The following is a 26,580-nucleotide window of genomic DNA, read 5'->3' as shown; positions in this document are numbered from 1 at the left end:
CCCCCTTCTCCTCTCGTCGCCGCTCGCCTCGCCGCCCGGTGGCCGTGCTCCTGCCTCCGTTTCTCTCTTGCCCCCTTCCCCCGCTGCCGCAGCCCCCCCAGCCCGGCCCGGCTCCGTCTCTCTGTGCCTGTGCCCTCCCGTCCCGGCGCTGCGCTGCGCTAACCCCCCGCCGGTCTCCCCCGCAGCCTATGGCCCTGGAAGGCGCCGCTGCCGCCGCCTGTATTTCTGCTGTAGGTTCCCACATCCCTCTTTAAAAATTCCGCCGAAAAAGAGAAGACGATTTACCAAATCTTTCGGGCCGTTATCTCACGTGAGTACCGCCGGCGGGGTCCCCCCCCCCAACCCCCTTACAACCTCCCCACCACCAGGCTGGGGTCGGTGCCGGGGCTCCCGGCTCGGGGAAGGGGGCGGCGGGCGGGGAGGGGGCTCCCAGCCCCTTGGGGTGGGGGTGAAGGAGCCATCCCCAATCCCCCAACCGCAGGGGGGACGGAGCAGCCCCGGGGAGCGCGGCGGGGCTGCCCCTTCCCCGGGGCTCGCCCAGCTGCCACCACCGGCGGCGGTGGATGGAGAGCGGCGGGGCTGAGCCACAACCGGGGCTCCCCCGCGGGGTCGCCGCTAACCCGGGGACGGGAGAAGGAGGAGGAGGAGGCTGCGGGGCGGCGGGACCCCCCCCAGGTCCCCGAGCCCCGGCGGGGGTCAGCGGGCTCGGCGCTAACATGGCGGCCGGCAGCGCCCGCGGCGGGCGGGAGGCGGCGGGGGGAGCCCGGGCACCGGCACCGGCTCCGGGGCCGCTCTGAGGCGGCCGCCGCCACCTCACGGGGCTGGGCTGGGTTGTGAGGGGGCGGCGGGGCCGGGGGGCTCCGGGGGGAGCGGGCTCGGGGCTCGGCGGCGGCCCTAACATGGCGGATCCCCGTGGAGGGGGCTGCTGCGCCGCTGCCTTCCCCCCGAGCCGAGCCGGGCTCCGTGGTGGCGGTGGTGGTGGAGGGGGGGGGGGGGGGGGTGTGGAGGTGGCCGCCTGAGGGGGTCCCCTCGTCCTGAGGCAGCGGGGGCGGGGAGGGGAGGCGTCTCGCTGCCATGGTGTGTGAGCCCCCACGGTGCCGGGGTTGTCAGAGCGCTGAGCTGAGTGTCCCCAGCTCGGGGATGTGACAGGAGGAGAGGCTGGAGGAGCAGCAGCAGCAGCAGCGCTCGTGGCACGGCGGAGGCGTCGCTCCTCGCCTGCTGCTCAGAGGCCATGTTGTGCGGCGCCCTGGCCAGCCATCCGGGTTCTCCTCCCTCCTGCGCTGTCACAGCGCCCTGCCCCGCACCTGAGGGGCTGGGGTGGCACAGGGACACCTCACGGGGGGACCTCGGATGTCCCCCTCCCTGCTGCCCCACCGCGGGATCGCCACGGGGAGCGGCGGTGACGGCACGGGGCGTGAGGGTGCCGCACAAGTCAGGGGTGTTGCACAAGCACAAGTGGCTCTTTCCTGCACGCGAGGGGGGATGACGGGGCAAATTGCCTTAACGCAGAGCTACCAGGGAGTCCAGCAGGGAAAGGGGACGCCTTCCCCCACGTTCAGCTGTTTCCTCCCGCATCCAGAGGTGCGTTTCTCCCTCCCGAGGAGCAGAAAAGATGAGCAGAAGGCAGCTTGTCTCAAGGACGCACGCTTTCCCCTCCCCTTGGTCAGCCAGTCGGCGCAGCGGCAGCAGGTTTGGTGCTGCTGGTCCTTCTGGAAGTCTCCTGCTTCAGCCTTCTTCGTGTGGTGGCCTCGGCCAGCCCCTGTGGTCCAGCTGGTGGCTTTCGGAAAGCGTAGGGAGGCAGTCAAGTAGCAGCTCAGTTCTTGCGTGTGTGTAAAACGTGTGCCTGGGTGCCAGGGTGTGTTTAGCCCCTGCTCAGGCTCAGCATGGTGTGGGACAGGGGTGTTGTGCCCTGGTGAAGGGGACTGCAAGCACAGGGCACAGACGAGGAAGATGCCATCGCACCCTGCCACCAGACCGCACCACAGACCCTACCCAGGCAGCTGTGGCCTCATTCAGAGCCCAACAAGGTGTGTGGCTGTGCAGGGGGACCCCCGTTGTTGCAACAAGGACAGTAAGCATGCTAAAACCTTCTCCCAACCCTTTCCGAAGCACATCTTCTGTGCTGTGTAACCCCGCACAGGCGGTGCGTGCCAGCAGACGGGAGAAGCACTGCATTTTCAGACCTCTGCAGCAGCCTCCGGTGACTGAGCATGATTCGGCCGTGTCCTGCTCCCGGCCGAACACAGCCGCCCTGCAGGAAAACACGGCGCAGCATCCAGCAAAGCGGCTGAGGTCTACCTCCTCCCCAGCCAGAAGCGGGGCTGGGTTTCCTGCGCTGCGTGGCAGAGGGTTGGGGTGGGTGCTGCCCCACTCCCACCTTTCACAAGCTGCTGGGCTCGTGCCCCCAGAGCCCCTGCACTTGCTCGCCATTCTTCCCCCGATAACCGTGAGAGGCAGCGGTGGTGGGGGGGTGGTTGGGGGTTGTGGATAGCAGTGATGGTAGGAGGGGTTTGTTCCAGTCTGGACTGGTCCAGTCTAGTTCTTTCCTTCCTGTCACCCTGTGAACAATGCTGCTGCCGCTGTGGCTGATGCTTGCGACACTGCAGCCCCCTCCCCATGTGTGTCGGGCAGGGGAGGTGCCCCCTCCTCTCCCCTCCTCTGCCTGCGGTGGGCTGAGCAGGCTGGCCAGCCTCTATCCCTCCAGGGGAGAGCAGGCAGCCTCCAGCTCCGGGGAGCGGGCTGTTAAACCCGAGAGAGAGAGGGGTCTTCACAGCAGTTTGCGTGGGGTGGCATCCCTCGGTGCTAAACAGCAATGCAAAATCTCCTCCTGCTTTGCTGGAGGCAGGAGGAGGACTCACTGCATCCACCAGCGCTGCAGCCTGCCTGGAGGCGAGCAGCTCATGCGACTGGGTTTGCCTGGTGTGCTGGTGGCTTTTTTTTTTTTTTCTTTAAAAAGCCTAATGCCTTTTTTTTAAGGTGTATATTTGGGGTAATGCTCAGCCGGAGCGTATGATTTGAAAATGATTCAATCTCTCCAATTAAAGGAGGGACAGAGTGCTCTGGCAGGGTATTTAGCCTGTCCCTTCCTGAAAGGATGCTTAATCATGTAATGGACTAGTTTGGATATAATGGCAAATTTCAGTTCAAAACGCTCTTGATCCAGAGCAGGAGAGAGCGCGGTCGATGGGAGGATTTCTGGCAGACCCGCATGCTCCTCAGGACAGCAAGCAGAGCCGTGCTTTCCCTCGGAGACCGCCTCCCCGAAATGCCTTGGCACTGATCTGGGAAAGACCCATTGTACCAGAAGAATAGCTTGGTTTATTTGTGGACCAGAGTAACTTTGGTGCCTCCGAGTCTGTCTGTCGGTCTAAATGTGTGAGGTCATTGCTTGATCCTTAGGGTTTGTCCCTTGGGTAGTTTAGCTCAGATCATTGCGAGACCTCTTTTTGGAACCTGGGAGATGTCGTGGATCATCTTAGTGAAGGAAATTAATTATGCTCAGTTTTGTGGGTCTATCTGTATCATGTCTGGGGGGCCAGATGAGCTGGAAAGGGCTCATGCGGGTGCTCATAGGGCTTATCAGGCAGATGCAGTTGTTTGGCAATGCTGCGTTCATTGGGCAGCTGTGGGGGTTATTTTGTTCCTCAGGTGAGTGCTGCTATTTGGTATAAAGTACTGCACTTCTGGTTGAGCTGCAGTCAGGCTCAGGACACCTGCTGGTGTGCGTACAGATGGCGGATAAATACATGCACATAGGTGCCACTTGGTTATTAAAAGGCAAAGCTGCCCCCTTGTTCATTCCCACAGAGCTCAGTGTTTAGCAAAGAGCATTTTTATACTTACTTTAACACCCTTAAACAGTGGAACTTCTTGTGCCTCATCACATGGGCAGTTTCTCTAAAAATGGGGTTGTCCTCCTCTATTATGGGCATCTAGCACGTTTCTATGGCTTAAAATGGTAGTCCTGCTCTACTACTACGGAGCAAACTAACTCTTAGCTTACTCACTTGCCTTATAGAATAAAACTAGTAGGATTTGAAATGCTCATATCCTATTGTTTCCAGCTCTGAGCATTTAATACTGGCAAATCTGCATGAAAGAGGCAAGTCAGAGTATTTTTTATACACGTACGTAGTTTCTTCAGATAAATAATCCTCATTTAAAAGAAATTCTGGAGAGCACTTGGAACTCAGCACAGCTCGTAGTTAACTATTGTTAAAGAAAATGATCATTTTTCACTCCAACACCCTGGAAACTTTTTTTGCGTGCTTTCTCCTTGGCACGTGTGGGAGCATTTATCAGAGTAGTACTGCTGCTGATATTTGTCTGAAGCATGTCCTTTCAGGTTTTGCACTGAAGGGCCATGTGCTGCGCCTAGAAGCAGCAGTTCTTAATGCCTTGTTCCCCTAGGAAGGTGGACTCAAATCGGTACGAGTCCTTGAGCGTAATCAGAGCAGCACAGAGGAGCTCCTGGTTGATTTTACAAAAACCAAGTGCTGGCTGTTCTTAAAGATGTTGTATGCATAATCTGAAAACAAAACATCACTGATTTCTTGCGTTAATGAAAGAAAGGGGTGATTAAATACAGTGCACATACATTAATCCTACCTGGCAGAATTCCTGAATACCTCAAACAAGTCTGAAGGAGCGAGGCTTATTTTTGATACGGGATGCTAATGTTAATCTTCATGCTAAAGCTGGAGAGATTGCTCTGTAGAGTTGCTGTGAAAAAGTTGCCCTGGAGGTAGGGTACAGCTGTTTAGCTTTCTAATAGCAAGAATAACTGGAAAAATACACTTTGGCAGTTTGCTTAACCGTATTGTGGTTGAGAAGATGATAGCCTGGGTTAGGCGATTCCCAGAAGCCAGGTTCTTGTAGTCTGCGCTTGTAGGCTCATTTAAATAATGGGAGCAGCAAAGGTTTATTTTTTTTTTTTACAATCAGTCGGTGCATTCCCCATTTCATGCCGTAGACCACAGTGAATTTGTGGAGATCTTGGTGTGTGTGCTGGGTTTACGCAAGGCCAGCTCTGTACTGTGTTGGAGTCCCTGAAAATGACAGCTCCTTTCAGAGGGCACAGCTTCTCAGCGGCGCTGGTTTGTGTCTGCCTGACTGCCTTTCATGTTCCTCGGACTGTTTTCTGTGATTGCTTTACCTTAATTTGAGTACACTGGCCTTCTAAAAAGCTGCCTTGGTGTTATGTGTAACATCCTTAGTCTTTAGGGGCCAGCCAAAATGTTTCCTCATTCCTGAAGGCAAGCCCGAGTTTCTTTCTTTTTACTATCTCGCTCATGTCTGGGTTTGTATGTTTCGTGTTGAGCCTCTCTATACAAAGCCCTATTTTCACCCACATATCAGGTCCATTCACAGCAAAGAAAGAGCATGTGGCAAAGGAATTACAAAGTAGAAAGGAGCTGGGGGGGGAACCAGAAAAATTGCAACAGTTACAGGGTTAAAAACATCTCGGGGCAGGTGGTCCAGTATTAAGGACTTCCATACAGCAGGCTGGTGTAGAGCTCTTTGCCTCTGCTTTAAAAGTCTTCCAGCTCAGACGATGAAAGATGAGTACAAACAAGCAGTTTCCATGTGTCCTAGCAGTGCTCCATACACCTGACTTGGTCTGGCTTGGAATTCATGAGTTGAAAACTGGGCATCTTATGTGATTATAGACTTTCACAGCAGGAAGTTACAAACCTCCTTAACTGCAGCACTAAAAATGCGTGTCCTGTGTTTTAAGATTAAGCTTTTATTTTGTTCTGGCGATTAAATTTATTTTTGCATGTGTTTCTCCCTACAGGGCAAAATCTCTGATCAAGTTTACAACTATCCAGAGGGCTTAGGAGAAGTGCTTTATAGAGAACAGTTCGACTTCAACGCTGAGCCACCTTGGGAACCTAGCTGATGATAGTAGGGTTCCATCTCCTAACTTGTCCATGTAAGTCTTTTTTTTTTTTCCCTCACTCCTCATCTGTATGCAGCAGGCTAAGTACTTCCAAAAATGTGAACAGTATGTGTTGGCTTTTTGAGATACAAAATAACTGTCTTTATGTAGCTTAGCAAAAATTGGAAAGCAGGAGCATGCATGGTATCCTGGGCGCTCATTCAAGGTAGCACTGTAATTTTCTTACTTACCTCATACTTTTCTCAGCAGCGTTATCTGATCAACTTCTGTGGGACTTGAACATGTGTTAGTAAACTTCGTACTTTCTGCACTAGGGCCACTGGCTACAGATATCTGAAAATAAGCTGCAGTAGCTTCAGTCTCGCAGTGGAAATTTGGAAGTTAGGAATTCGCACTGCCTGCCTATTAACATCAAACCATGATTTGCTGAGTATTGTGTGATTTCTGAGGGTGTTTTACACTGAAATAGTTAAAATTTGCTATTGTAAACAGTAACTAATGCTGATCAAGGGTGTGCCTTCCCAAATGCCCGTCTCCATTATTTGCTAATTATTATTCACTTCCACAAATAGTTGTAGTTGAGCTACAGTAGAATGTGGAATTCTGCGTTGGATGGAAATCGTGCACCAATTATAAACCTCTTTAAATTTAAAGAGGCAAACAGTTATTAAAGCAAAACAAAAGCCGTGATAACTGAAAACAAGTGAACGCATGTAGTTGGTCTTAAGGAGCGCAGAAAACTCTGGAATGTGTGTGGTTATCCTGTTCTGCTAACACAAAACAATAGCTTTATGTGGTTTTAACAATACCCTTAAATGCGTTTGTAACATCTGAGTTAAGCTGATTTTATACAGTATTGCTTCTTGTCAGGCTATCTGGTGTTTTTGTTGTTTGGCTTAGTACCTACAAATTATATAAAGCTTCTTAATGTCAAACTTCAGAATGAGAATGGTGAAGTGCATTTAACTGATAAAGGCACTTTTTAAAGACCACAAAGAGTTTAAATACCAGTTCTGTTGGTATGTCTCCTAATAAGGTACTTCACATAGATGATGCTGTCCTTTGAAAATACTGCAGGAAGGGAAGCACAGGGTGAGCTTGGCTTATCGTGATTTCTGTCTTTTATCTCCAGAGGTGGTGTTCTTCTGGTTTTGTTTGAAATGTGCTGGAATTAGCCAAATATATCTGGTTCTATTTAGTTCAAGCGAATACAGCTGACACTGAAAATTTTCTATATATTGCTGCTGTTTTGTAGGTACTAACTTCTTTTTTGTAAGCAGCTCCGAGAAAATTCTCTTGCTTAGCTTCTGAGTTTCAGTTCACTTTTGAATGTGGGTAGGACTTCCTAGCGTGATGTTCTGCACTTCAACAGTAGTGAAGTAAACAAGCAACTAAAAGTTAGCAAAGGCAGCAAAATTGTTAGGAGGAAGGAGAGCATGTAGTGCAACATCTTAAGGTATTGGAAGTGGATTTTATTTTTAAAAACAATTCTGAAGTAATTCTGACTTTGAAGTTGTGTTCTTTGTGGGGAAGGCTGCTCTGGTACCTCCCTAACTAGTGGGCCGATGTGCTGCAGCAAGTAGCACAAGGTGTAGCTTGTCCTGGAATGGAAACACCGCTGGATGTGCTGGATTTGCGGCTGAAAGTTCAGCTGCTCTGCATGCTTATTTTGCTCTAGGATCTATTATGTCTTTAGTGCTAATATGCTGTCCACAAATAAACCAGTTCAATATTGAACGTAGAGGTGATGTATGTAGCGGTACTCCATAAGTGTTTGCCAGTAAATCTGCGTGGCTTGGTGTGCTGAAGCATGGGTAATTGCCTCCAACACAGCTAAGATGTATTTAAGTTAGCCAGCTAATTGGTAGTTTGAGTCCTGTTCAACTTGTAAAGTGATTTAATGGGGAAAAAGGTCAATTGAGCTTTTAAATATAACTATTAATCTTATATTGCAATGGAACTTAAATAAAAATCTTCTGTCTGAAGGTATACTTATATTCCCATTAAACTTGCTTCCTTTTTATAATTCTCTCCCTCCCACTTCTGTCCTTGTATCAATGCTGGCCAAGGAAGAACTTGGGGTGTTAGTTCTGTCTTGCTCTTCAAGCTCTAATTTCCTGAGCAAACAGTTTGGCAGCTGAGGTCTGAGGTGTTGCTGCTTTGAAAACCTGTTCTATTTATTGCTGTGTCTGGATGATTGGAAATGGAGGGAATTTCCAGTGGAAAGCTGACCTATTAAGCAGCCCTGCTTATGCCCAGTGGGAGCAGGAGTTATTTGGGCTGGCTGGCCTTTCAAGCTCTCCTGCCTTTCTGTCTGAATGGGGCTGGGAGCACAGTAGAGGGCCACTGGGCAGCATGGAGAGTATTACGAGTGACTGGTAAGTGTGGGGAGAGGGAAGGGAAGCGAGGTAGCACTTCTCTTTCATGAGAGTGCAAGCAAATGTGGTACCACAGAAGCATACGTGCGATTGCAGGAGTACGTATGCCTTTTGGGAAGCTTTGCGGGCTTATCAGCTTTGAATAATGTATTCAGACGTCAAGAAAGCAGAAGAAAGTTCTTGAAAGCATGGATGTTGCGGAAGAAAATGTGAAATGGGGCGTTATTTCTGAGCACCTCCTCCTTTGCTCGCTTTCTTCTTCATCACAGATGCTCAGTTACATGGCTCATTTAATGGTGTGAAATACTGCTGAAGGGAGGCAGGGGGAATTAACCTGAGCCGTGCAGGTATTCTGCAGTGACCCTCGATGGATTTGCGCCGAGAGGCAAACGGAGTGATGCAAAATGCAGAAAATCATTGTAAATAGAGAAACCTGCTTCAGGATTTGCGTTACTTGGCTTGAGATTGTGTTCAGCTAACTGAGTGATGAGGACACAAGTTAGTGAAACAGCATCTTGGAACACTCCTTAAAGATGCTCTGAATATAAATGGGCATTTCTTGTACTGAAAACAAAGGACTCATGTTTCTACTTTCCTAGTATATCTGCTTCTGCATTTAATTGGCAACGTTAGTGATAATGCTTCAATTTTTTTTGATCTTTTACTCTTGAAGAACCAGTACAGTAAGGAATGTGAGATGAAGGTCTTGTGAGTCTTTAGGATTTTTGCATTGGCATAATTGTTAATCTCATAAATATTTATTTTGTCTACTGAGACGGGTAGTTGAAAGGCATTATTGGGAACCTGTCTGGTTTGTGGAGACTTTGTTCTCTGCAGAGGAAGTTTTTAGTGGAGGAGAAACAAAAAAAAAAACACAACTTTTTTTTTTTCAGGCCAAACAATGTGTAATTCTGACAACAAAAAGAAAAAATTTGGAAGCAATGAGTTTGTTATGGATGCTTGCATATGACAAGCATGTGTTTAGTCGCTTTTCAGAGTATTTTAATTTTCTTGTGTTCCAGATGTTTGCGTTAATTGCAGTGTTTACATATCTGAACTTTAAGATAAAAGTTTTTCATCTGGGAAATCATTGTGTTAAATCTTGAAGAGCCTGAGGATGTAATGCTTGCTTCAAAGAAAGCAATTGCGTGCCTATGTAGAAGTCTCACACCACTTGACAGCTTTTGTTTGTTCTTAAATATATGTCCTGGAGCACTGTGCAGGCTAACACTTTGGGGAGTAAAATGGGTGGTGTTACCACATGAAGTTTGTCAAATTATGAGTTGCATTATGTCAGCGTTCCCAGTGTGGACTGAACTCTGTATTGTAATTTCTGATTTTTGCCCTACAGATTCGGAAGTCTTGAACCATTCTTCTGTTCTCTTTTGCGTGTGTTCATTTCATATGCCACAGATCTTACCATTGATTCTCCTCCTGCTTTGGGGTGGGAGGTCAGGAGGGGCAGAACAGGGTAAGGTGATACAGCACAATCCCAAATCCCACTGCACGTGTTAAAGAAAAATCTCTCAAGTATGCACCACTGTATGATGCTGCTGGTAGGAATTCCAGTTTTCTCTGCATATTTTCTATCTTGCAAGAGTGGAGAGAATTTCTTCCAAGAGCAGAAGAAACTGGAGAGGAGGGTAATGAGCTGGGACTCAGGATAGAAGTTGGTAGGCTCTTTTACTGGATGCATTTTGCAAAATGAACAGCTTAGATGTCACAGACATGCTTAGAAAAAGCAAGTGCTGTTTAGCAGCCTGGGAGAGGTTATACTAGGTTGTTTATGGCTTCCTGCAAGCTATGCTATTTGTCTGTACTAGTATGGGCTCATTTTTGTCTCTGCCTCTTGATCATAAGATGCTTCTGGATAACTGAATTACAAGAGACAGCGTTTTAGGAAATGACCTTCATCAAAGCTAACAAAAAGCTCTTATTGTGTTAATTAAACCTTGCTGTTGTTTAAAGTTGGTATGATCAATTAGTTAAATAAAATGCAAATGTTTTTACCGTCTTTCATAGAGCAACTTACTTGTCTGAAGCTGATCTGTTTAGTTTTGCTCTCAGACATTTTTCTTAATCTTCAACTTGGCAGAGTAAGTTGAAGTTAAGTCTTAAGTAAACTGACCAGTTAAGTGTTCATGTCGTTTTTGCTTTCAGGGAGCTCATGGCAAAAAGGCTTCTTCCCTCCCTGTGCTTTATTTAATCCTGCTCTCTTTCCCTCCCACAGGACCTCCCTAAAAGTAAAAATGTAGCTTTTGGAGGAAAGCTGACAACTACACTGTCTCTGTAAAACTACAGACACCACAATCATTGACTATGAAAAAGCTTTATTTTAAAAACGCTACAAAATTAGCCTAAATCCCCTCCATGTAACTCAGACAAATACTAGGACTTGGAGAGAGAAAAGCCAGCTGCTTGTTTGGACCAAGCTTCATGTGCAATCAGAGGCACCAGCAATTAGCCTGCAGGGTGTGTGTGTGTCTGAGGCTAAAATCTATTCAGTGCTTGTGACTGCTTCCATTGAATGTCCGGGGACCTTCCAACAGGACAGATCTGTGCTTCCTCCCAGGGAGGGTGGGTGGAGACGTGCAGTAGTACAGTGGAAGGGACTCATGAGCATCTGCATGCTTCAGAGTGTAGGAAGTGGCTTGTCGTACTAAAAACAACCAGACAAAAAAAAAATCCAGCTTTAAAACCCTGTCTGGTACCCTTTTATATACAGTAAATCCTGAATTTAGTTTTGCCTTCAGACTGTTTAGTGGGCTTGTACAGTATGTTAGGGAATTGTGAGCTTAAGGTCAGAAATGCAGAATTTGTCCAACAACTTGAAAAAAGAAGCTGACTTATAAGGCTTCTGTCAGCCCAGTCACTTTGTGTGCTTTCATTTGCAGATACTTGCAGATTTGGTGGATGGGATGTGAGTGGGGAGGGGGAATGAGAAACTGGGATCATGGAAGTTCACCCTATAAAGAGTTACTCTGTCAAAATCTTGTCATTGAGGCTTGCTGAACTTTTCCTAAAGTCATGGAACTGATTATATGTGTTCAAAGCATATTGTAGGTGCAGATGCAACACTATATATATTTTTCCTTTAAATTATAATACTCCTCAGCGTAACAAAAGGATTTAGAAAGTTGTAGGTTTTTGAAAGGGCAATGTTGCATTTGAATAATCTGCTGAAAATGGAAATCATTTTGCTTCTGTGTGTGTTCGGCATGGTTGTTTGCTCGCTCCTCTCTTTGGGTATTTTTTTTGCAGCAGGACAACAAAAGATCTATTGTAGGAGAAGGAAAGTTTAATGTTTTATTACACAACCAGCATGTTCCTGAGGATGTATGAAGTACTTCCGAGCTTTATACGTTAGGCTGTTTAAGCCATAGCATAAATTTGCAGAAATTTATAGCAGAAATTATGTGAAGAGAACTAAACTTTGCTGTTACCATTTAAATTATATTCATAGCTTTTCTGCTGTTGACCTTCAGATTTCTAATGCTCTGGAACTGTGTTGAGTCTTCAGTAAAATGCTGATGCTAGGTTTCTTCTCAAGAGGAAAAAAAAATGTTTTTTGTACTCTGCTACTGGAAACCACTGTTATTTTACAGAGGCGAATGTGTTCAGGTCTTTGTCCTAATTAGCTGGCAAATCAAGGATACCCATGAAGTACCTGTTCACAGCATGGTAGTGGCTGTGTAAATATGGCTCCAGTGTTCCCGTTTGTTTCATTGATTCCAAGTCAAACTTAATTTGTGAGCTTATTAGCCTTCTTAAAGGAATTTTAGCTGTTACTCACAAATTACAAATGAGATGTGACTCTGAAGATGTTTTTCCTGGTTGTTGAAATGTCTGCCACCTAGTCATTGTTTCTGTAATTATAATTTACTTGCTGCTCCGATGTCAGGATTTATCTTACCCTTTCGTAATTGTTTTGGGTCTTCAGGATTCACTAAAGCATATGACTCACTTGTGAGGCAAGTATGCTGAGTAAGAACCACACTTGTCTTTGTCATTCATCTCCTGGATGTTTTAGTGAAAATTTTCACTACCACAGAGTAAAATTCGCCTGGCAGGAAATAATTCTTCTGAGAAACATAGGTGGCATGCTCAAAATGAATGATCCAGGAAGCATGCAAAGCTCATGCCAGTGTTTTCCCTGCTACTGACTATAATGACAAGAAGTAAGAGCAACTGCTCCTCAGTTGTCTTTCTTAATATTAGCTTGAATGAAAGGAAGCTCGAGTAAGTATGTTTTCATACTGCTAACAGTGTTTACCAAACTTATGTTGGAAATGTTGGGCTTTATTTATTTACTTACTCTAGGGAGGTGGTGAAATAAACATGAGACAGCTCATATCATGACCTTAGGAACATCTGAAGCCAAAACCATCATATTAACTTTTAGGGTCTTAGTAAAGTATTGTTTTCACATTCAGCTGCAACGTTTCTGGTTTCTATTCACATTTTAAACCTATATTTCTATTATTTTTAAAGCCAAATACAGGTGTCTTTAGAAAACAACCAGCTTTGTTTAATAAATACTATTGTAATTCTGTCAAGAGATGAAGGGTATGCTTTGTGCCTCTTTTCCCATTGGTTTATGTTTTCTTTGTACAGTTTGTTGCATAATTTAAGGACCCGGATTTAAGGCTTGGAAGCCCATCCCTTGTGTTTCTTGGTTTATGACTGTCGGCTTCGCGGAATACGGCTGAGATGAAAGGATTTCTCGAGGATGCAAATTACTCCATTGGCCTGTTGGATGAAGGAGCAACTCTTGCAGATGTTATTGACAACTGTATTTATGAACATACTCATGTAAGTTTTATAAATTTTCCAGATCTTGTGGTTTAGTTCTAAGTCTTCAAACTAGGTCAAGGTATTTAGCACTGATGATCTGACAGCAACAGAGGAACAGTCGGCTAAAATTCACCTTATAAAGTAGTTACCCATTCTAATTTTACTTCATATTGTTTGTTTTCCTAAGGCTGAATTCTGTTGGGGAAATTTGGACAGCAATTGTTACCTCCCTGAGCATGGTTAACAGGAAGGTAATTTTGCTGATTGTCTTAAATGCAGGTTCCTATCTCATTCTTCAAAGAAACTTTATTTTCAGTGAGGTTTGTTTAGACCAGGAACCTGAAATTTGACAAGCGTGTATTGCAGAGTTGAAAACAATTTTCTGCTTTTTCCCTGAAAATACGCCACAGTTTGGACAAATGCTTGTGCTGAGCCAGCTTAAAGCCATGTTTAAAACTTCTGTGGTCATAATCATATGGTTGTACACCTTCCCGCTACCTTCCCAGGTGTAAGAAGCACAGGTATCAAGACCAAGAACACATTGTGAGGTGCAGCTTTTTTCTTCCAAGAAAAATAAACTGGTCTAAAAGCTACTGAGGCTTAGCAATCAACTGGAAAAAAAATTAAATAACTCTGTGTATACAGTAGTAATAGTTTTATTGAAATCAGGCTTCACTCATTTCTTAGGAGGTAGGAAGATGTTGTAGGCTTTGTTTTGTTGACAAGGCTGTAGAAAGAAAGACCTTTATGAAAAATTAAGTTTAATTAGCAAGTCCTGTATCTTTAATATGCCACACCTATGAGTTGTTCACTTTTTTTCCCTTGGTTTACCAAAACTAATGTTCAAATGCAAGTGCTCATCTATAGTACAGCAAATAGCTAAATCCCATGGCCTTCTGAACTCAGGTAAAGGATTCCCAAATCCTGATTCCTAATATTCTTTTTCTGTCTAGCAAATAAATAGGTAAACTACTGGCAACATGTCATGTCTCCAACCACTGGCTGGCTCACAGAGGATAGCTGCCTCCTGCTGCTTTCATTTACTCCTTTAGCTCAAGGGGTAGAGGCGTGTGCCATGGATCTAAAGCTCCAGATCCCATTCCTGCTGGTGACCCGTACAGGGGGTCAGTATGCTTCCACCCGATGGAATTTCTATTTGTGTTATTTTTTAAACAGAAATAAAGACATTGTGTACAATAAGCCACGACAAAGTTTTGTATCTGCGTTTTGTATCTAGTCACGTGCTAGAATTAACGTTTGATGTACAGTCTTAATTCAGATTGATCATGTATTTTGTGACGGTCTTTGATATAATTAGGCTATTTGTTTACAGGATTTTTACTGAGTGCACATTATGAACAAATACAGAATGATCAGTTTGGATTTTGGTCCTCTACATCGACATCATGACTTGATACTAAGCAAGACTGTGGTGAAAGATGCACAAGGGAGGGGGAGTGTTGCAGTTTACAGAAAATTATCTGTGCATTTTGTTAAAGATTATGTACTTGACTCTGCAACTTCTAATGTGTTGAATTAAATTCCTTAAATTCTGCTTAAACTTTGTGCTCCATAAAATGTGGAGAACAGTCTCAATAATGTAATTCATGTAGTCAGATTTATTTTCAAACAAATTTTCAGTAAAATGAGCTATTATCTAGAGGTTGAAGTAATGGTAGTACATTAGTTTGTTTTTTTTCCTTGTATAATAAGGTGCAAATTATGTTGAGACTGTGGACGCTTTCATCCCAGTGGATTTTCACCCTCCAAAGAATCGCAGACTTCTAAAAATGCTAAGTTGGAAGTGATTTGTAACCTATTTTGTATTTTTAGATAAACTGAGTATTTGGCCTTTAAGTTTTATCTTTTGTCCAGGAATGTCAGATTATTATCTATAAACCATTCATAGTATCTTTGAAGTGGTAGGTATTACCTTTGATTTTAAAGCTAGTTCAAATTGCTAGGTAAAAGTACAAACAAGAGAATTGCTCAGGGTCAAACCTAAAAGTTAATAGCAGGTCCAAAAAAAATACATAATTCTTTATGACTTTTTCTTAGGTTGTTTGTGTTTTGACAGCAAACTCACCATGTCAGGTATTTTATTTTCCTAACTTTGTTATTTTAGACCGGAAAAAGAGCATTTTATGTTGGTGATCTTGGAAAGCTGGTAAAGAAAAACATACAATGGCAGAACGTGATGGCACCGATAAAACCATTTTATCCTGTAAGATGCAATTCTACTCCAGGTGTACTCGAAATTCTGGGAACCCTTGGGATTGGATTTGCATGTTCCAGTAAAGTAAGTGTCCATTGGCTTCATATCTGTCTTCCTTATCTCCTTCCATCTGTCCAGTGTTTTAAAATCAGATTTTTTGAGTAGTAAGTGCCATGGTTATATATAATATAGTCTAAAATGTGAACTTCTATGTTCAGCTGGCTGTTAAAAATCTATTCTTCCATCCTAAAAGCAGTGGTTAGTTTTCTGTATCTTATTTGGACTACTTCCTACAGTATGAGAGCACATTTACTGAAAACTTGGTGAAGATAGTGCACTTGACTGTGAAACTCTGGTATGCTCCTGTCTTTCAGTCTGAAATGGCATTGGTACAAGGCCTGGGCATTTCTCCTGAAAACATCATATATACAAATCCTTGCAAGCAAGCTTCTCAGATAAAGTATGCGGCAAAAGCTGGGATAAACATCATGACTTGTGATAGTGATATTGAGCTGAAGAAAATTGCACGTAACCATCCAAATGCTAAGTAAGTGTCAAAATTACGCTTTTGCTTTTTATGTTGGAGAGATTTAATTTTGTCTGTATTCTGGGTTGGTTGTTGAGCTGCAGCAATGATACATAGCTTCTTTAATACAACTCACATATCTGTTTTTCTTTTCTCTTTATGATGTCTGTCTTTAAGGTAGCTTTTTTTTTTTTTCTCCCTTCAGGTGTTTCCCTCTCTGGGTCTCAGCTTCCTATATGATAGTAAGGCCCTTGTTTTGGGAGAGATCTTACAGTAGGGCAGTCTTCGTAGAAAGATTTTGGTCACAAAACCTCTGGAGTCTGGCATATTGTTATCTGCAAGTCCATTCTTCTGTTTTTGTTGCGATTTCCACTTTTTCCTTTATTTTCCTTTAGAATATTCTGTTTGAAAATGAATGGCTTCAGCCTAAGAATGTGCTGAGATTATCAGCAAATCAGCTTGTGCACTGCATCCCATCTAGGGCTTGGATGGGCTGTGCAGGTGTTAAATGTACCTACAGATATTTCCTCACTATTACCGAGAAATCTGACTCCAGTTCTATTTCTAGTCACTTTAGCATTGGCCCAGATGCTTTCAGTAGAGATCATCAAAGCTGATATTCTGTCTGTTTTAAAAAAAAAAAAAAAAAAAAAAAGACTGATAGATGCTCATGTCATTAAGCATCACCTCCTTCACGTACAAAAGCTTTTGCGGTGGGTCACTTTCTTGAAGTCAGGCCTAAGTGGATATTATATTGCTTCCAAGTGACTAATGTGGTACAGCTTCCTGACAACTTCATCAGAGCACATTAAAAGATGGGATTCCTGGCATCCTTTTCAGAGTTATTGGTTCTAGACTGTCCTTAAAAGAGTCCTGACATCTCAAAACTGGCCATAGTGACAGAACTGGCAAAATTCTACTGAGTCATACAGAGCTGGGAGACTACTTGTACCGTGTGTTTGGTTTCTGTTTTAGTCTCATTTTCTTAGGCTGTCTCAAGAGACTTATCTCTCAAAGACACTCTCAAAATACTGCTGTTGGTACTGATCACACTTCATCCTCATAGCAGCCTGACAGTGTTTTGCATGCTGGAGAGTAGTTCTCGTACAAAGAACGTAATCTCTGATAACATACTCTGTGTAAAATGTTAGCCTTGACATTTTTTTTTTTTTTGAGTGCCTTAGCACACAAATTTGAGTGCCTTAGCAAAGTTATAGCTGTCTTTTATGTCATTTAGTATTTTACCAGTTTTTACTGGCGCTTTTACAGTTTTTCATTATTTTTTTGCCAATTTGCTTCTTCGAATCTAACAGAACTCCTTCTAAAAGAGGCTATCTTAATGCCCACAGTAAGGGAAGTTGGGATGCAGATTTTTCTTGAGACAGTACAATTGCCAAACAGAGAAGCAGAATGAAGGAGTTGCACAAACACTTCGCATATCTTCAAGGATCCCATAGTCTAATATTTGAAATATAATTATTATTTATGAAGGATAAGGACTTTGACTTTCATAAAAACTGCAAATTGCCATCTGTTTTCTAAAAACCTGATCTCAAGTTCTCCTACTTGGTAGAGTTGTTTGATTCTGTTTTTAATTTAAATTCTCTTATTCAGGTCATTAAAACTTCAACACTGAAGTGATAACTATGGGCTTTATTTTTCTTCCTTGGTGCATTTTCAAAATGTCAAAGCCTTTATATAGCCTTGTTCTTCCTATGTATGGTAGCCACAGCTAGGTTGTCTTCTGTAGATAAAGCTAATCTGCTCCTCCTAATTTTCAGAAAATCATTAACGTTGTGCACTAACAGTTATAGATGGGTCTCCAGCTTTTTATAATTGATGCACCTGTCTTTGGAAGTCTCAGTAACTTGAGTGATTACAAGTTTATTAAATAAAGAGGAGAAATGTGGGAAAGGAATACTTCTAGCTTTACTTTCTATCACTTCCTTATAATAAAATCTGCTTGGAAAAGTCCAAAGGTAACAGCTAAGGTTGGTGGTGTCCTAAGAGCTCCATCAGAAGAGTAGTTCTTTTTAAGGATCAATGCTTATTGAAAAATAAAAATCTTTTTAAAAAAAAAAAAAAAAAAAGAAAAGCAGCAAACTTCCAAGCATATACGTTCTCTATCCCTGCTCTAAGTGGCTGAGATGTAGGAAGAAAGATCATCCTAAACTTCTAGAAAGTAAGAATTACACTTCTTCACAGTGGCTTCCACTAGAGGGAGGGGGATTCTTAGCTGATTTATAATGCTGCTATGACAATTTATCAATAAAATTTAATATAGGGTGTTGTCTTTAAGAAATGTTAATGTAAGGTTACAAACAATAATATTATGGTTTTGAAATTCTTTAAAGTGTAAAAGAATGGAACACTTAATAGTTTTTAATATGGTCAGCTAAATGCTTTACAAACGTGATTTGAGTACAGAGTTGTCAAACAGAGGTGTCTCTGCTAGTAGAGAAACAGCATGCTAGAGGCCAGGCAGTGTCTCAAGAAGAACAAAGTGATAGACCTTAAAATTAATGAGGATTGCTTGGTAACTGGTGTGAGAATTTAGTGTTGTTTTTTTTTGCTTTACAAAATGCATTTTAAACATATTGTGAGACATTTGAAAAGGACTTTCAGAAGTCAAGGTAGGTGTTAGTTTGACATGTTCTGGCATGGCTAGGCTAAATTTGCTTGTTGCATCTCTCAAAAAGAACTATTTTATTTCGGGCACAGAGCTTTGCCATTTGTTTATGCCCTTCCTGCTGGCTAACTGTAACGTGCTCCTGAGCAGTCAGTGTATAACACAACTTCTGTTGTGTTTACCACATGGCTAATAAGGTGATCTTTCTTGTGGCTGGGGGAGCGGGAAAGCCAGTGAATTTCTTTCGCGGGCAGCAGTTTGAATTCCTAAACTGTACCTAGAGAGGGTTTGACATAAGCATGCCTTTGCCACTCAAGTGTTGTTTAATGCAGGTGAAGGACTGATGCTGAGGCTTGCTGAGCCTACACAGAGTTAGGCTTTGAGGGAGGACCTTATCTCACTGCCTAAGGCTGTAGGAGGTGGTGCTGACTGCATTGCTGCTCCACAAGAGCCTGCAGGGAGCAGGGGAAGAGTGGGGACCCCCAAGCCATGCCCCCAGCTGAGGGGGGGCAGAGGGATGTGGCCAGGCTGTACTTTAAATGTTACAACCAAGGGTTTTCCAGGTGTTACATCTGACACAAGACTGACTCAGGGGGGTTCTCCATCCTCCCCTCTGGGCTACAAAGGAGAACGGAGATGGGAAAAGCATGTTACAGTCACTGAGGGTGTTAGGGAAAGCATACTTTATTAGAAGGTAACGTTCTCTTTTATTACAGCACTCAGCAGACTCTTGCTGCTACAAAAGAGTCTTAGTTGCTGCATTTCGAAATCCCTTATCCTTGTTGGCTCCATGTTTTAGCCCCTAATTGCTAGTTTTTTCTCTGTACAGGATTGTTTTTATTAGGTTCACTTGACTCATCCATCGATGGAGCTGGAGTCCTGACAACATAATCAACATACTTCTGACAGTCTTCAGGCTTCACATGTGCTGATGATGTAAACCAACTGCCCCAATCATCTTCCCCTTCTCTTAGGCTCTTACTGCACATTGCCACAGAAGACATTACTGCTGATGAGGAGATGAATATGAAGTTTGGCACCACCCTGAAGAACTGTAGGCATCTGATGGAATGTGCTAAGGAGTTGGGAGTCCAAATAGTTGGTGTTAAGTGAGTAACTTCATTGTTCTCTGCTGGCTGAGCTGATGTTTATATGATGTGTTCAAGACTTAGAACTACAGCACAAAAGGACTTTTTTCCCCTTTTTTGGCACTCTCTTTTACAGGGATTTAGAAATAAAAGTTTTTGTATCCTGATTTTTTGCTTCCAAGCAAAGCACTAATATCCAAGCAAAAACTGGTGTGAAACAAAGTAACTACTACTGAAGTGGAAGTGATTTGAAATAGAGTATCAAAAATCTTTCTGCTGGTGTTAAAGCAAGGTTTAAAAACCTTTCTCATCCTCTCTTTGCTCTTGAACTTCCACAGCAACTTGATTTGTATTTTTCTCCAGTATTAAATAGCAGACCAGATAAGCTGCTAGTATAACATGAGATAGCTTGGACAGATTTTTGCACAAGGTGAACATGGGGTTAGATTTTTCGAAGAGCTGAGTCCTGTGTTGCTTCTTGATCATGAAGACACAGTATTCAGAAAGGTTTTTGACATGCTAGTGACAGGAATTGAATCCTGGTGTTCTGAGAGCTTCCAAATCATCTGTGGTATTTTAATTTTAAGCCTGACACGAAGATTTCACTGTATGGAGGAAAAATGCACACACAAGTTTTTGTTTCATCTAACTTCAGCTCCTAATGTATGACATTCACAAATGGTTTCAGAAAGCAGTCAAATGTGATGGGTTGTCAAAACAGCAAAAAAGTATTTTAAAACAAAAGGTTTTGGAGATTTTAAAACAATTTTGTTTTGATTTAAATCTACCCAGAGTTGATGTTAGAGGATGGCAGTGCTATAATCATTAAAAACGATGAATCTGTTTTAAAAATAGATGACACTACTGAGGAAATAAACATTTGCTTTAATAGCCAGAACATCTGTGCCAACTTTAACCAAGAACATATAGTTTTTGTGCATTTCAAGTTTAAAAAGTCAGTGTTGCTCATAACCTTTGTGCCAGATTGGTATTCCAAAAAGAATTGAATAGGTGATGATGGCTCAGATGGGTATCTGAGCACGGTCTGTCCTGAACTAGCAGACCGTAGTAGGAAGGCTGTGGGTGTGCTGGTGCTCACTTTATTACCTCAGCTGCTAGCAGTGTTCTGGCACTGTTTAAGCCTTACGGACAACTTGGACAAGGTTACAAAACCTTGTAACCTCTTTAGGAGCAGAGACTGAAAGGTTCAGTGAGTCTCTTATTTCTTAAATGTGAGCCTGTAGTAGGATATTTTTAGCAGTTAGAGGTTGCTATGCTAAGCTAGGCCTCATGTGGAATCCAGGGGAAGAGAAGGCAATCATCTGGGTGTGTTCTTTACACTGTCAATATATAACCATGCAAACTTGTCTTGTGCCACTTGGAAACAAATTACTTCCCCTACTGTTGTAGATAATGAAACAATTTGCTTGGTCTGAAAGCTGCAAGGTTCTGTGCATTAACAGCCTTTTTATTTCTTTCAGATTTCATGTTTCAGGCTCTTGCAAGGAACTGCAAACGTACATTCATGCTATATCTGATGCTCGGTGTGTGTTTGACATGGCTGTAAGTAGGAGATAACTCGCCTGCATGTGCTTCAGTAGAGGATCTGTTCTATTCTAATCAGACTAACAAGCCAACCGCAGTGTTCCCAGAGTGTATCCATGTAGGGAAAAACCTTCTAATAAGGCACTAAATGCTTCATCGTGAGGCATGTGGTAGAGGTAAAACAGACCTTATGATCTTCTTGTGGACAAAAGTTAATGAATGCTGTCCCACTGACAGAGTAGCCTAGCGTGCCAGTATTTTTACAGTTTTTATAATTCTTTACATTTTTTCAGGCACCACTGGAAAAAGTGTTGATATATTTACATAAAAAACAAAGATACTTGCTAAGATGACCTACTTTCCAGAAAAGAATGAAGCTAAATGGCTGAAATAAACAACTGCTGTTACTCAGTATTCATTTTCAAATAAAATCATTTCCTTGCTTTGGTAAAGGCTTCTTGAAATTGAAATCTCAAATACTGCAAATACAGAGTTGGCTTTTTAAAAAGTTATATTAAAATGTTAACCATTTGTATCTCGTCATTTATCATGATAGAACTATTAACCTGGTGCACATGATTTCTGAGGTTGTTTGCCATGATGTCTATATGTTAAAGATGCCATATTTTGGTGGTGGGAATCTGGATTTGCATGAATAATGGATTTATTAGATGCTTCAGATGACTCACGTAAATGAGTCTTACATGTTCTACGTGTATTTCCCATATTGCGAAATTCAAAAATCACTTCTCAAAGTATTTTTGTATAAATGGGAAGCCTATAAACTAAATAGAGAAGAATCTAAATTAATCTCTTTACTCTTATTATTGCAGTTAGTGCATTACCTGTGACAGGTTACACACGGAGGGCATCAAAGCAGAAGTTCTCACTGATCTTTGTGTGAATTCATTGTAGCAGACTTGTCACACAAGCAATATCTGAAAGACTTGTATTATATAGATGAGTGAGTTCATAACTCTTGTCAAAATGCACCACCCTGATCCACAGATATTGTCTGAATACAACAAATACCACAAAATGGGAGATGACATTGCTGTGGGACTTCTACGTGAGAATTGTGCAACCAGCCTCTTGATATCCTAATGCTATTACTACTAGGTTTCATGGAGCTGCACTAATTTTTACTATGATACAACTTGCTCACTAGACTATGCTTTGCTAAATATGCTCAAAATGTAACTTGATAAAAATATCCACAGTAAAAAGCAACTATTTTTTTTACAGTTTCAGTTGTCTCTGTATTTATGTTCTGTTCTGCCTATGTATTTTAGGAAGAATTTGGCTTTAAGATGAACATGTTGGATATTGGTGGAGGCTTCACAGGTTCAGAACTTCAGCTTGAAGAGGTATGCAACGTATTGAAAGTTCAAACTCTTATTTTGATTTAAGTTTAAGTGTTTCACCTTCAAACAGCAACTAACGTTGATAGCTGAAGCTTACTCTAAATTCCATACTAAACTGTAAGCCATAAGATCCAAATAATTGGTTTTACATTCTTTATTCTGGGTAGTATAATCAGTCCTTTTACCCAATACAGATGCGATTTAAACCCTAATTTCCATAGTTGAATCTGTGTCATAACTTCTGCTAAGGTGAATTGGACCAGTAACTTTTTTAGTGGCTGACTATGTATTGTAGGTTTAACTGATTGCTCTTGCATGGTTTGGGCAAAGACTGCTTAGCATGCTTTGGATCATGAACTGCATTGCTACTGTACAAAAGTTTCAGGCACTTTGCTTTAGAATTGAAGACTGATAGTTTTGCTTTTAAATGAAACTTTTAACATGGGTTTGGCATAATTAATAAAAATAAATTGGATCTTAATTCTTAATCTTAAATAATCAAAAACATGGCTTAAGATTTGAGTATCAGTGTTAAAACACTTTCTGTTTATAATGCAAAAACATTCAGAACCAATCACACGAAGGCATGTGTGCAGTTCTGGCTTTGTATGTAACTTCACATTATCTGTTGTGCCAGAGAAACTTTGAAATGACTTCTGTTGTCTTTAGTGAACCTCAGCATGAGCTTTGGTTGGGAGGAGGGACCGTATGATACTCAGGCTCATGGTGTTCAATTGTCAGTTTTCAGCAGAATGACCTATGTTTAAACACTTTTTTTTGTAAATTTTGCACTTCTGGGTAAGTATACTTGTCATGATAGAGGAATAGAGTAAGCTTTTTGTCATGCTTTCTAGAACTGTACACTGCTGTCTTCAGAGGGTGTGTGTGTGTGATATACATGTATAACCTGAGTTACATGTGTCCTATTTGTGATTTCAACTTCCTAGGTTAATCATGTCATCAGGCCACTGCTGGATGCCTACTTTCCTAAGGAATCTGGTGTTGATGTGATTGCAGAGCCTGGATGTTATTATGTTTCATCTGCATTTACACTAGCAGTTAACATCATTGCAAAGAAAACTGTTGAGTATGACAAACTTCTTCCTTCTGGAAGTAAGCAATGTGTTTATCTTTAGTGTGCTCTGAATCGGTAGAGACAACTGCTCACTACTTTTAGCCAGGATGGACTAGTTTGTTCTGGCATGTATTTAATATATACCTTTTGCTGCATTGTAAACCACCTTTTGGGTTCTGACCATATATTATAAATGTAACAAAGAAAATGAAATGCAGAGGTTTGGCATTTCTGGTCTATTTATTAGGTTTGACTTGTCAGTGCTTAAACCTAGATTAGGTGCTTTACATCAGGTGTATTGGAAGGGTCTGTATTAGACTAACATGGAAAAGTACAAAACCAAGCTGATTTGTTGTCTGCTAAAGCAGACATTGGCCTTATATTATTTAGTGATTGTTACTGAAAATACTTATTTTACTAAGCCTCACATTTAATATTCCAACTGAATTGTTAATCTCGTTTTGTACCGATTACTCTGCCCGTAATCCTCCCATTCTGATACATGGACTCCCTTTTCAGGGGAAAACAGTTGACTTAAGTAGTTTTTCTGCAACCTAACTTATGACTGAAAAAATACATGGAAGATAACTACTTTTTTTTTTTAATTCTTCCAGTGGAGCAAGCCAGGAATGATGATGAACCAGTATTTACATATTACATAAATGATGGTGTTTATGGTTCTTTTGCGAGTAAATTGTCTGAGAAACTGATTACTAACCCAGGGGTTCACAAGGTGAGTCCTTCTGTATTCTTCAGAGAGAGGCCTTATTCTTACAATTTTATTTTTATAACATATATTTAATACATATATACAATATATATTTTTTTAAATCATGTGTGTAGTTATTTGTAAAGTTATCCTTTTGTATACTTGAACATTTTCTTACTGAATAACTAAAGCCAGAATTACTGGTACATTTCTGTATAGAAATACAAGGAAGATGAGCCTCTGTTTGCAAGCAGCCTTTGGGGTCCATCCTGTGATGAGCTTGATCAAATTGTGGAAAACTGTCTTCTTCCTGAGCTGAGCGTTGGAGATTGGCTGATCTTTGATAACATGGGTTCTGGTACCTTAGGTGAACAGTCTACCTTTAACGACTATCAGAGGCCACTGATTTACTACATGATGTCTTTCAGTGACTGGTAAGAAAATTCTTGATAGCTGCAAGATTTCACTTGTTTCAGGAGCACATGCACGCAGCCAGATATAAACTATTTTTATGATGGCAAATACAGGAAGATGCAACTGAGCAGAAGAGCATGCCTTTTTTGTGTGGTGTGGTTCTTCTTTAATTATTGTGTCTGACTTTTGCTAAGAGTAAACTGAGAGCTGTAATAACATGCCTACTTTGCTTTAGGGTTGACAAAGGAGAGCATAACGTGAACTGTTGCGAGTTTATTGGTAGCTGCTCCTGAGTCATGTTCAACATCAACTGTTGAAGTTCCCCTAATCCAACTGGGAAATTTTACACTTACAAGACTTTGCATTTGCAAACAGTTAAGAAAAATGACAAAATTCCTAATGCAATTCCAAATTGTAACTTGCATATGGTATTGGCATTGCAGGTTGTAGGCAGGAAGGGTCCTAGCACAGTTGTATGGACAGTAAGAATTGGGCCATGTTCCAGTGCCTAGGGAGCCAGGTCCCTGCACACCTGTCAGTGGATCATGGCCCTTCTGTGTCTGCCATGAACGTGCGTAGTCAGTTCTCCCCTCTGCTAAGGCTGAGGTCAACATATCCAGGGGCAGCAGACTTCAAATGCTATTTCCACGGCTGGTTTCTGAAATTAAATTGTACACAAGCTCCTTGTTACAACTCATACTTTTCTTGCTGCAGGGATGAGATGCAAGATGCTGGAATTACTTCAGACACATTGATGAAGAACTTCTTCTTTGTGCCTTCTTGCATTCAGCTGAGCCCAGAAGACCGCTTTTCCACTTCAGCTTAAACAGGCATTAACGCTTCATTTAGACCTGCAGTTGCAAGTCTGTAGTTTGTCTGGTCAACATTCCAGTGTGGAAGAAATGGAACAATCTTGAATTTCAATTCATTCTCTTCAAAACTTGAAAAAAGTAGTAATAGCTAATGGGGACCAGGCAAAACAAGCTACAGCTACAATTCACTGGGGGGTGGGAGGGTTAGATAATGGCATCCAAATTTAAACTTAAGTTTGTGCAACCCCTGAGCGTTTAAATATGCAACAAAATGGATGACTTAGTGGAGATGGAAACCCATCACTTGGGTTCTTCAACAGTTTACATACAAGTACACAGTTTTTATACTAAGGATTCCTGTTAGAAAAGTCTTGTAAAGTTATTGTCTTTCGCCCAGATATATCAAATGTCAGTGGGAGACCAGTGTGATTTCATTAGATGTTTAGTGTATTTAGAATGTGTAAATTTGTGCTTTGAACTGTAGTTTAATAAATGTAAAATTGCATCATAGTATTTGTTGTATTTGACCCTTGATGTATCCCTTGTATGATTGCAATAAAACTTTGTGTAGATTTTACTGTTTTTCAGGCTAACTTTGGGAGGGGCTAGGCAGAAGATACAGCTATAAAATAGATAGATGTGTACAGGACTGAGGAGCCTTCTTCTCTTAGCCCGTTCTTTCAGCTTTGTGTTAAACAGTAAGTGATTTCAGCTTGATAAATCTGTACAAAGTGAAAGTCATAAGTTCCTGGAAGGCTAAAATGCAAGTTGTGGTGTTTAGTTCTATAGTATGGCCTTAGCTGCTGTTCTAACACCACATAGCAAACCTGCAATAGATGATAAGTGTACAAAGATGAGGTGGTCTTGTAGCTAGCATGCATGTAGTGCCCCTAAGGCAGCATGGGTTAGTACAGCTTGTAAAGCTTTTTTTTATGGTGTTCAGTGAGTAGTACAACTTCCAAATTCAGCTCATTCTGTATAGTGTGAACTCTTACTAGAAGGGCTGTGCACTGGACTTTCTTTAAATAAACCCACAAAGTGAAGGTAATGCATACTAACAGAAGTATGTGTGCCATCCGTATCGAGTAATTTGAACTGCTGAAACCATTCAGGGGCTTTCTTTGTTACT

At 42.1% G+C, this 26,580-nt stretch overlaps 1 protein-coding gene across 2 annotated transcripts; it reads left to right on the top strand.

The window, feature by feature from the left end:
* On the top strand, nucleotides 1–26,028 carry AZIN1 (antizyme inhibitor 1). 2 transcript variants are annotated; one of them, XM_068672404.1, is made up of 12 exons: nucleotides 1–310; nucleotides 5,798–5,935; nucleotides 12,895–13,092; nucleotides 15,200–15,373; nucleotides 15,664–15,836; nucleotides 19,419–19,553; nucleotides 21,014–21,095; nucleotides 22,370–22,444; nucleotides 23,389–23,554; nucleotides 24,131–24,249; nucleotides 24,445–24,659; nucleotides 25,354–26,028. In XM_068672404.1, the coding sequence occupies exons 3-12, from the start codon at nucleotides 12,991–12,993 to the stop codon at nucleotides 25,463–25,465; spliced, it is 1,353 nt and encodes a 450-aa protein (XP_068528505.1). In that variant the 5' UTR covers nucleotides 1–310; nucleotides 5,798–5,935; nucleotides 12,895–12,990; the 3' UTR covers nucleotides 25,466–26,028. The 2 variants fall into 2 exon arrangements, with proteins under 2 accessions (XP_068528505.1, XP_068528506.1); XM_068672405.1 differs by lacking the exons at nucleotides 1–310; nucleotides 5,798–5,935 and adding an exon at nucleotides 14,028–14,198 and having other exon boundaries at nucleotides 12,948–13,092.
* Nucleotides 26,029–26,580: the final 552 nt, after the last annotated feature.

Source organism: Anas acuta, chromosome 2, assembly GCF_963932015.1.
Source record: "Anas acuta chromosome 2, bAnaAcu1.1, whole genome shotgun sequence".
NCBI classification, from domain to species: domain Eukaryota; kingdom Metazoa; phylum Chordata; class Aves; order Anseriformes; family Anatidae; genus Anas; species Anas acuta.
Note: the sequence above shows the minus strand (reverse complement) of the source record. Positions and strands in the feature narration are given on the sequence as shown.

Bases quoted from the DNA above. Each gene is read 5' to 3' on its own strand.
- AZIN1 (XM_068672404.1), top strand. From the start codon at position 12,991: ATGAAAGGATTTCTCGAGGATGCAAATTACTCCATTGGCCTGTTGGAT. The intron at 13,093-15,199 runs GTAAGTTTTATA...TTGTTATTTTAG, and splicing joins GTATTTATGAACATACTCAT to ACCGGAAAAAGAGCATTTTA. The intron at 15,837-19,418 runs GTAAGTGTCAAA...CCCTTCTCTTAG, and splicing joins CGTAACCATCCAAATGCTAA to GCTCTTACTGCACATTGCCA.